Source organism: Thermoascus crustaceus (assembly GCF_041956765.1).
Source record: "Thermoascus crustaceus strain CBS 181.67 unplaced genomic scaffold VTN00scaffold_5, whole genome shotgun sequence".
Classification (NCBI taxonomy): Eukaryota; Fungi; Ascomycota; class Eurotiomycetes; order Eurotiales; family Thermoascaceae; genus Thermoascus; species Thermoascus crustaceus.
The window spans coordinates 962,765-973,765 of NW_027192531.1; the positions used below are offsets into that span (position 1 = coordinate 962,765).

Genomic DNA, 11,001 nt, shown 5'->3' on the forward strand with positions numbered 1-11,001 from the left:
CGGCTCGTCTATCAAAGGAGCTAGATATTCTGTTTCCATGGAACGAGACTGGCACTATTTTTTTTTCGGGCTCTTTTTTGTTAAATGGGTCGGAATTCCCCCTCCGACCCACTTGACTTTAACAACTTAACAAAATTTTTGCTGAAAGAAAAAAGGAAAAAAAAAAGAAAAGAAAAAGATGACATGGTGACGCAGATGATGGGGCATCTGTGGCTTGCGTCGGTTGGAAACAGCTTGTTTTATTTCTCCTATGAGGCCAACACCTCGGTTTCCTCACACCTGAACCGGCCTTGCGTCATGCCACCAAGGTCAAGGTTGTGACAAGAAAAGAGGACGAGATTATTACAGATGCGCTATTGTTATCTTACAATAGTCTTTTCTAGCGGTGAGAAGTTCTGCTCTGTCCGGAGGAGAGTTGAGTAACAGGCCAATAATACACACCGCCACAAGCAGCACACAGCCACTTGGATGTGGCAGTGCTCGCCTTTCAAGGCTGCGACCGTTGACGAGCAGATCTAGATCCTACACTCGCTTGAGCTTTCTGTGTACGGGAAAGCTTGGCAGGTCGGCGACGTACGCCAGCGTGTTACTGCCCTGCTTTCTTCCTAACAGAGTGTCCTGTGCCCCTGGAGGTGACACGCGATGAAACTTACTTCGTCTCCTGGTAGGCGCCGTCATACTACACTGTTTCTCAAGTCCCGTCTCTTGCTTCGCGACTCGGCCCGTCCATGAAATCGTGACGATACGAGTGGTGTTCCTGAAACCCCGCACGTAATTGCGCCATGGCGTCAGCACAGGTACGCGGCCCCTGCGACCTGAACCTAGACCCGCAGCCCCGAGGCTGTGAGCAAACGCGAGTCGCTGTTGGCGCCCTTTCCCCAGCACCCTGCGCACACCTTTACCTCTGCCCTGGGAATGGCTCTGAGATTGAGTTTTGTCTGTCCAGATTGGCTTTGTTCGGCGCATCGTTTGGCCCCCATCCCCTGTCGGTTCTCGGTTCTCGCTCGCTTGCTAGTCGAGTGCGGCTGATATATCCGAGAATCAGGATCCTGGGACCCGGTGGCAAAGATCATATAGCTCCGGAGAGCATTCAGCTTCAGCTTCCTCTTGTCCTCGACACTACTCTGCTTTCCTCGTCACCATTATCGCACAAGCAGTGTGAACTCCGTTGCACAACCGGGCGTGGCCAAGGGCGGTGATGTATGTACGAGGCCCCCTCGTATTCCCGCAGGGAAATCGATAGTTTCGTCGCATCCCTCGCGCTAGGGCATTTTAGCATTTAGCACCCTGTTGTCGATCAACCCTCTCTGGATGTCCGATCATGCCTTCTGCGAACTTTCATGACTGCTGTAGCACGGAAAAGCGGACACAGAACATACTCAGGTTCATGTTCTCAAGAGGAAAATCTGTTATCAGGGAGAGATTGAATGATATATTCTGTGGTTTCAGATGTGGGTGTGACGACGTTACATAATCCTGTTTCTCTGGAATTTGTCAATGCTGGGTCCGGCGGTCCACCAATCGGGAACCATCAAACCATATGGTCCCCGAGCCTCCCGGAGTATCGGGAGAACCCCGGACTCCGGACTGTTGGATTTCGACATCTTTATGCATCACATCTGACCGCCTTGTCCAAGACCCTGCAGCATACAGTAGTTGAAACGGCATCGCATCACTTTGCTTTTTGTGACAAGTGCCAGTCGCGATCCCCCATACTGCATGCATGACTTTCGCCATCATGTTTGAATTGAAATCTACCTCATACATGTTAATCATCGATGATCGTCTGGCGCTTGCGGACGGGGGGTGTCCGGGGATGTTCGGGAGGTCGAGAGGTTCTACATGCCACGTGACACGCCTGAGATAGCTCCGATCCTGTCACCAACGACTTCAACGTTCAAGCATGGCACCCTGCATGACCCTGCATGACATGGCACTCTTGGGACCCCGTTGAGCCGCCAACAGGGAGCTAACATAGGCTTTCCAAGACGACAAGAGATTGGTTACTCCTGCTGGTTGGCAGTATCCAAATCGATGGGCCGCCCCCTCGAAAGCCGCAGGCCCGACAGTCGGGTACAGCGGACGCGTGCAAACCGTTTGCATCGGACTGCATCTCGAGCCCTGCATCTGTCGGCGCCTCATGTGCCCAACAGAATCGCATCCCTGACTGAGAAACATGAAGCTGCCACACAGCGTGTGGGGTTGAATAATCCCAACCGTTGATACACCACCTGCTGCTATATCCTAGCACTTTTGTAGGCGCTTACGAGGTACAAACCACATGAACGCTTCGTCGACTCTAGTCACGTTCGTGATGAGCCGTGACACAGGATATCCCTTTTCCTGTATTGACGAGTTAGCATGAAAGTTGACCTTAGTCGCGCCATTTACACTGTAATTTGAAGCAACTGGTTTTTGTAATTTGCTTTCAAGGACCTGCCTATGTCAGAGCAGTCTTGTCAGGGTTGACACTGTCTACTGCTAGTCGTCGGCGTCTCCGAAGATTACTGTTCACAGAGCTTGTTTGTTATAAGATCATAGCTGACTTCCGTATCCGGAAAGTAACAAGAAGTATTTGGAATTCTGGACAGGTACTATTTCCGTTGACAGCGACGGGGCGAAATTACGATGATCAAGTCGATCATGGCAACGGTTATCACCAGCGCATCAAACGTCACGGCCGCACAACGTGAGCGGTGGGACCACGAGAGAAGCGCGCTGAGTGGCGGCTTTGATCGGATGGTCCGAGCTCCAGCGCCTTGGTCGGATCGATGGATATGATGCGGCTGAGCCATGCCGGTTCAGGATAAAGCGGTGGCCGGAGCGGGGTCCGCGGTCCATGCGCTCGTGGAATGCGTCCAGAAAGAGGTCTAGCGCCATCGATAAGCTGACCTGGCAACCTTGGAAGGCGCGGCGGAAGCAGCACGTCGTCGGAGCCTGTTCTTTTTCCGATTCTCCGTGTATCTCGCAGTGGAGCCGCGCTGCCGGGCCAACGTTGACGCCCACTGTCCTCCAAAGCATCCTGAGACTCCAGCTACGCCTCGAAGGTCCACCCCGGCCCAGCAGGCCGGTCATGCTGGCGCTGTGTGCTGGGGGGGGAGTCCAATTACAGACAGTCCATCGAGCCTCCTCCTGTCTCCTTGGCTTGAGCCCTCCCATCCACCTGCGCTGCATCCACGTTGCTCGGAGGGGTTGGCCGTCACCGCCCTGTCGGTCCGTTTTCTGACGAGGTCTATGTAGGGACCAACGCATACTACTGTGTATACTACTGCTGAGGAAAGACATCGACGCTTAGGGGGCTCGATTGATCGGTCCATATTGAAATGGGGATTCAACTAAACTGTGCGTGTGAGATCCTGAACGCCGCAAATAATGCCATCATTGAGGCTGAACGATGCCCGTCTGAGTCTCGTCACTGGCTTGTATGCCACATCCTTTTTGAGTTTTCCCAAAACTCTCAACGGTCAATGGCTGCTCTGTCACCGACTGCTGCTATCAGCTCCATTTCTGGCAGCCACGCGGTTTTGCTGCTGACAGCTTGACAGGGACGGATTCATCGGCAATTGCTAATAGATGGCTCATATGCGATGCCATAGCTGTATACCTGCAAGACTTGGATTCCGAATCCCGTTTTGGGAAAGGAATAAACGAGCAGGTTGATTTATTCTTTGCAGACTTGACAGGTTGACAGATACTGCTCTCTAGCGTGGCCTATAGTTGTACGTTACATCGGTGTACCCCGTGTACGGGACGGCCGTTTTTTTTTCTTTGCACCTTAGGTCTGTAAGTTATGTACGAAGTTGTTTTGGATCTCCACACTACTCCCCACACGAATCGATGTGATCATCCACAGCGTGGAAGAAAAGGTATAGATTAAGATTTAAGGTATTTGTCAATGTTGAATAACCATTGTGGCTAAGCATCCTGCCCTAGCCCGTCATCAGCTAGAGTGGAGCAGCGCCTCCCGCGCGAGGTTGATTAACGTGCGGTCGATTAGCATCCCCCTATGCATCCAATGAACCGCAACAGATCTCCTAACTCTGAAGCTTCAGCCTTCTGCTGTCCTGTCCCAAGCTGCTTACGTGGGTTCCTAGAGAGACTTGACAACACGGACGCCACAAACGTCCGTCGACAAGTGTCAATTTCCCCTGATTATTGCAGATGCTAATCTCCAGCAAACCTATTTTCTATTTCTAAAAGGCCCTGAGCGACAGGACAATGATCCCTTAGTTTCGGGAGGAAAATGTCGTGCGTATGGTAGCTCTCCCAATACGATGAAGTAATCCTCTGCCGACACCGTGTAAGGCCTCGGGTTAAAAGATGATTTCCCGATCTAGTGTTTTAACACCAAATTTTAAGGGGCAACCCCTCTTTGGGGTACGGAGTACTCCGTGCCTTCAACGGATTTTTGTCATTAATGCCCCACGATCTAGATTGCTGGCATTATGATGTAAGTAGAGGCGGAATTTCTGCTCTTACATACTGTACGGAATACAGGCTAGAATATGGATCATTGCTCTTGTTTGGAGCTGTGGAAAGGCAGAGGGTAAAAAAAAGGAGACCTCAGCATGTAAAAGTCCATGCAAAGAATATGCCTTCCGGGAAACCCAGCAATCAGATCTGCGAGAAGTCGATCCAGTAGAGAGGTTGTAGAAACAGACTACCCCAGCCGTGCTTCCGTCCTCACTCTAGCCTCAAATTTTGGGTCTTGAACCCCGAAGGAGGGATCTCTAATCGGCGAACGGCACGAAGATCCAATTCCCATAGGAGAAGACCGATATTGTGTAATTGGAAGGGTGCGTCCAGAAAACAAGTTCTTTCGAGCTACTATCTCGACTGTCATGACGGTGGACGGGTCATGGTCTCGATTGGCCCACGAGATCAAGCGACTGGACCAACCAGCGGGCGCGGCCGTCGACGCAGAGCGCGTGGCTGGCTGAGGTCTGCAAAAAAACCCCCAAGACCGAAAAGAGAACCTCACCAGCCCTCCAGGGCAAGGATTGGCCATCTCGCAAAGCCCGACCGACTCTCGATCAAATCTGTCATTAGCGTGGGAACGCGCTGTGGGCCACAACTTTCTGGATTTTTTTTGGTTCGAAGTGGCCCTGGGATCGCGCCATCCGGTGCCCTCTGATCTAAACACTACTAGCTCACGATGGGCGGCAGACAGATCCTCCCCCCCCCTTCGTTACATGACACGGCTCAAGCGGCCACGCTGCTGAAGGACGTTTTCTGCCGCTCCTTGTCAGGGCGTTTCATGACAGAGCATGGGCCAACAATGGGTGCTATCGTAGGCGCTATTGCAGCACCCCATGTGTAAAGCACCCCGAACAGATCCTGTAACGAAATTGCATTGCCAACGACAAGCGTGACTCTGCTGCACCTCGTTCGAGTCTGTCTGTCAGAGCCCTACTCGATTACATACATACCTACGTCCGTCGTGACCGTGTCTTCGAGGAGCACTGCTGTGCGACTTCTGACAGAAGACTTCCAGGAAAGTTTCAACGCAATGCACAATAATGCACGTACGGTACATAGTTACATGGGGGGAGAGATCCCGTACGGGGGAATTGACGGGGGTTCGGTTTAGGACGGTCCGCGGTTGCCCTGCCCTATTGATGATCCTGTCATCGACTGGTAATCGTTTGTTACGTGCGGTGGATAAGCCCCCGGTCTTGGTCCCTAGCTGTTCCACTCCAGTGTTCCCCTGTCGGTAATCGCAGTTCAAGTGGCGAATATCCCCACGATCTGGAAAGCCCGGGCGGGTGCGGCAGGCCTGGAACACATAGCTTCGCTACATCCCCTGTCCTAACATGGGTCCGACTTTCCGAAAGGGGATATGTTCTCGTCTGCAACCCTTCTCTTGGTCCCCATACGTACTTCTTTTTTTGCGCCCACCGTCAGACGCCCACCTTAATTCTGCTGTCCAGAAGCCGGCGTCTCCTTGGGTCCCGCCCAGTGTTATCTTGAACAGCCACAGCCTAGCTCTAATAGCTTGCTATATATTACCCACTCTGTTGGCTTTGAAGCTGTCAGCTTCGAAGATCTCAGATCTGGATATTCCCCATAGCGTGGTACGTCGAAAGGTATTAGACATTCCTTGGTGGAGCCCGGGTGCCGTCCACGCTCCTGGTACGGAGTACAAGTACATATCTGCCCATCACATCCGCAAATCCGCTCAGCTCTTAAGCTTGTCTTGTGCCGCATATATCTATCTGCCTCCTGTCACTTCTTTCTTCAATACATCCTCTGCAATTCGTCTGCTACCTTGGTCACCACCGAATCTCACAACACTTGAAGCTTCGCGCTACACCCCTCCATAGTGTAAGCAAGCATCCCTCCCCTCCCCGCCGCAGTCGTCTTACGCCAACTCCCCATGACATTCGTTCACAGAATCATGGCACTTTCGATTCTTCAAATGGTATCTAACAGTCTGTTAAAGATTTATTTAAAAAAAAGTCGTGCGATACTTTTCAACTCGCTACAGCAATGGCACCCACACACCGTCGCGGGCCTTGGGTCCCTGAAGAGGACCAGGCGCTGCTCCAGCTCGTGCGCGAACAAGGACCCAACAACTGGGTACGCATCTCGCAGCACATGCATTACCGATCCCCCAAGCAATGCCGGGAGAGATTCCACCAGAACCTGAAGCCGACCTTGAACCACGAGCCCATCTCTGCCGAGGAGGGCATGATGATCGAACGGATGGTCAACGAAATGGGAAAGCGCTGGGCGGAGATCGCCCGGAGACTGGGCAACCGCAGCGACAACGCCGTCAAGAACTGGTGGAATGGAAGCATGAACCGGAAGCGACGAGGACTCGTTCAGAGCGGCAATGCATCGCGAACGTCGTGCAATGGCCGAGTCCAACCCCCGTACCCGAAGCCTTCCACCACCGGCCCCGCCGATCGATCACGCTTTGAGACGCCACAATGTTCCTCGTGGACGACAAGATCATCCCCTAAGATGCGCGTGGAGAAACTTCCTTCTCCTGTGCCTTCTTTCACTGAGCAGCAGAGACCACGGCCTCTGCAGCTGGAGCCAATCGACAACAACCGGCAACTGTCTCCTGTTTTCTCCCTTCCTTCTAGCAGCCGCGCGCTTGAGGCTCCCTTGACTTCCCCTTCATTCTCCGAAATCTCCAACGCCCCCTCGATTGCAACGCCGTCGCTGGTCTCAGATCACAGCTCGATCTGCTCATCTTCACCACGGACTCTTCCTTCTCCGCAGCTGCTGCCTCTCCCGCAGGGCTTTGGCGAGCTGCGGAGAGGGAGTGCGCCGGCCCTCCAACTCCGCGACGGGAACTGCTTCTCCCTGCCTCCACTGCAGAACCCTGAATTTAGCAAGAGCACCGAGTCTTTGGAAATTCCCTCGATGCGGCAGTGGACACCCGACTTCTCAGCACCGCCTTACCCCAAGCTACTGAATTCCGCGCCATCTACTTGGCCCACATCGCCAGCCCGGAGTGAGTCTTCCTTAGACTCTCAATCTCGACGACCCTCGCGCGATTCGCGAATGGGGGTCGACTCCCTGCTGAACTAGTTGGACGTTGTGCTACCAAAGTCGGTGCCTTTGACGAGTACTGGCACGGACGGTTTTTGCTCAGACTCTGTACATGGCTGGAATGATTACGAAAGCTTGGGAACGGGTCATCTGCTGTAAATGACCTCATCTTTTGGTACATGATTTCTTCTTCTGAATATAAGGGTTTTGGAGGTTTCAGGCATTGAAAAGACCTACGTGTGTACGGGTCCTGCCATTTTTTTTCTGTGGAAATAGCTTTTTTTTCTCTTTCGTTTTGGCCTACCGTGCTTTGTCACCGTGCGTCGCAGCAGTTCTGGTGTGTACAAGCTGTGCGTACATCTGGTTTCTGCAGCGGTATTCTTGGCGTCTGTTCTCCCGTCTTTTCCTTATCCCTTGCAGGATCTGAGGTCATGTGGTCGGGGAAACTATACCTTTTCTTTTCTTCTCTTTACTCGCATGTTGGGCTAGTTGGCGGGTTGGTCTTTTTACCGCTTCTTCGAACATTGGGACCGGTGGTAGGGATTGCATGGTGTGATTTTATCTAGCGGGAAAAAAAGGGGGTCAGAGTAGGCCCCTGGGCTGTTTGATTTCTTTTGTTTTCCTTCTGTTTGCTTAATACCCTCTCAATTTTGATGTTCTTTTTACCCTTTCCTCTTGGAGAATACCCTGTAGTGTTAAAAAGCGCTGGATCTGTCTATATATCATCACGTCATCAACATGATTATTCTCCTGACTACCATCTCCAATAATCCATACTATTATTCGTAGCATCCACACGTCTCATAACCACGAATGAGACTTTAACCAGCCAAAGAACGTGTATCTTTGAGTCAGAGTTCACAAGTCCAACAAAGCAAAGCAAGCTGTGAGCTTGTTCGTTGTCACAGTGCCGCGGTCCGACCCATCCCCGTCCCGTCTTTCCGGCCGGCTGGCCAGCCGGCTGGCTGGCGTACCCCCCTCGAGCGTCGACTCGGCGCTTTTTGACTTCCTGTGGCGAGAAAGAGAGCCTCAAACCTGTAGCGGTAAATGTAGCCAAGTCTTGTCATGCGACGCCGAGTCCGTCGAGTTGTCGAGCTGCACGGCCTGCGGTGCGCTGTTGCTGCGGGGAGTCGGACTCGGGACGGGCGACGCTCACGACGCAAGGGATGGGATCGATCTGTGATCGTAAGCGCCTAAATGAGGCTCCCATTTCCCCCCAACTACGAATTGGAGTTTGGTATTCAGACCAGACCAGACCAGGCTTCAGCTGGGGGACGTGGACATACACGTCGGCTGTTGTCCTGGTCAAGGAGATGCGAGATCGAATCGATTGAGTTCATTTCAACGAACTAGATTTAGGTACTAAGTTTTCTCAATCTCAGCCCGCCAGCGCCCTTCCATCAGCCTCGAAGTCCGAAGCCCCTCCTCATTCATAATTCTGGTCCTTCCAATCCTATCGTTTGGAAACTTCAACCGCAACACACCCCCCCGTGGGACCTTGTGAATGTGAAGCTTGAACCTGAACCCGTACCCGCTTTTTTTCGTTGTTTGGTCGTTCCAAACCAAACAAAATCCATGGAACATATCATGTGCACCTAGGTAGTAGGTACAGATCGCTACCAGCCATTTGAAAAGGCCTAACTTTAGTGAAGGAAGCATCTACGAGTTATTTTTACTTACCTAAGTGTGAAGTGATGAAACAAAAAAACTAAAGCGGTCCTCAAGTTTCTAAAATTCGGGTTTGGGTTGGGCTGCACGCACGCAGACTCTCGATCGATCGGGTCGGGGTCTGTCTATCGGATTATCTACCCTATCTCCCTGGGGAGGAGGAGGAGAGCAGGTGTCTCGAGAGCTGGACAAGGCACCAAGGCAAAAACAGATTAAGTTTCAAGATGTTTTCCTTAGGTACCTAAGTTACAAGGTTAGGTTAGGTAGCTAGCAGCTCTCTAACTAAACTTTGATCGCATCGATCCTCGCTTTTTTTTGGTCCTGACTCAAGTTCTATTCCTCAGTAGTTCCTGGGTTTCTCTCAGATTTGGGAATGAGAAGCTTTTTTTTTTCACTAGTACATACGTACAGTACAAGTACAAGTACTTGCATGCAAGAAAAGCTTTTTTTTCTTGGTTTTTGGTCTTTTTTATTTAAGTCATTAAGTCACTTGCTTTCAACAGCGGCCGTGCCGCTGGCTGTGGCTGCTGAGTTTTAAGACAAGAAGACAAGGACAGGAAAGAAAGAAAGACGTCTTTCAGAGCTATCTAGCTACCTAGGTGCTGTAACTAGGCTACTGTAGACACCTCCTATGCTATCACTGTAGGTACTATTGTAAAGCCGTTGGCTGTCGAGAAAGACGCAACGCAGCGCAATGACATGACAGGTTGCGAATAATGGATAGTACTGTTTTCTGTTTCCTATACGGAAGTACTACAGTGCTACTTACTATGATTCACCAAGGTTGCTGTATGCTCAAAAAACTGGTGGTATGGACGGGTTCATTCCGAGGAGTGCAGTGCTCCGTACAGTACGGAATAGTTCCGAACCCTTCATTATTTCATCATCGATCGCTCAAACAATCCAAACTTGGCGGCCGCCCCCCTTGTTTCTACGAAAGGACCGAGGCGAATAACAATGCTATTGCCGTAGCTTCTCGTTTGCATAATTTCATTCGATCCGTTTCACTTCTTTGTGAAACTTGAAACAAACCAAACTGGGCCGGGAGCGGGGTTGGTGAGGTGAGAGATGACAAGATTATCGCATTTGCACGAGAATAATAAAACGATTATGATTGTTGATTTTGATTATCCAACGCTGACTGGGTCTGACAGAAACCGATCATCATGAGGCGAACTACAGAGTAGTGCCTAACTGTGCCCTTAACTCTGTGGGGGAAAAATGGGGCCAAGTCTCAGGTTTTTTTTGTGCTTCGTTGACCCAGACCAAAAAAGTGAGGCTCCGTCCATCCGGGACGAACGGGGTCAAAGTGGCCGTATGTGCCTAGGTACCTTAGATATGTAATCGTGGGATGGGATGGGAAATAATAATAATGGGATGGTGTTGGTAGCGGACCTTATAGCTAAGGTCCTAATAGGGTACCACAGGTTGAGAGTTGACCCAACCCGACTATATTGTGACCGTTCCATGGATCAAAGGCTGGGGCCTGAGTACGATGCAACTATACAAGCTGTGACTTTACCCCAGGGATCTCGAGCATGGTGGTTTGTATGGCTTGCACTGCTACGGTCGGACTCTGGCTAGGTACCTAACATGCCTCGGCATGTTCTACGCGCCAACCCCGTGCAGCCGCTAGGCGATGGCCTCTGCGCTGTGCATGCTGCAATGCGGTTTCCACCAACAAGGAACCTCAGACTCTCAGTCGGAAACACCGAATGACAACGACCAGCAGCGCGCACATGGCATGATGGTAGGCCCGGTTCGAAAAGGAAAGGAGGTGGTGGATTGGTGGAGAGTGGAGACAGGAAAAAAAATTAAAAAAATGATGAT

At 51.4% G+C, this 11,001-nt stretch overlaps 3 protein-coding genes across 3 annotated transcripts; 1 reads left to right on the forward strand and 2 right to left on the reverse strand.

Moving 5' to 3' along the window:
• Positions 1–2,667: 2,667 nt before the first annotated feature.
• VTN00DRAFT_7901 (uncharacterized protein) lies at positions 2,668–3,075 on the reverse strand (the record flags this gene model as incomplete). The annotated part of the gene is made up of 1 exon (XM_069434696.1): positions 2,668–3,075. The coding sequence occupies one exon, from the start codon at positions 3,073–3,075 to the stop codon at positions 2,668–2,670; it is 408 nt and encodes a 135-aa protein (XP_069286167.1).
• A 3,414-nt stretch (positions 3,076–6,489) lies between these two features.
• On the forward strand, positions 6,490–7,542 carry VTN00DRAFT_7902 (uncharacterized protein; the record flags this gene model as incomplete). Its single annotated transcript, XM_069434697.1, has 1 exon — positions 6,490–7,542. The coding sequence occupies one exon, from the start codon at positions 6,490–6,492 to the stop codon at positions 7,540–7,542; it is 1,053 nt and encodes a 350-aa protein (XP_069286168.1).
• Positions 7,543–8,566: 1,024 nt separating this feature from the next.
• Positions 8,567–8,843, reverse strand: VTN00DRAFT_7903 (uncharacterized protein; the record flags this gene model as incomplete). Its single annotated transcript, XM_069434698.1, has 2 exons — positions 8,567–8,680; positions 8,790–8,843. The coding sequence occupies 2 exons, from the start codon at positions 8,841–8,843 to the stop codon at positions 8,567–8,569; spliced, it is 168 nt and encodes a 55-aa protein (XP_069286169.1).
• Between the last annotated feature and the right edge of the window lie 2,158 nt (positions 8,844–11,001).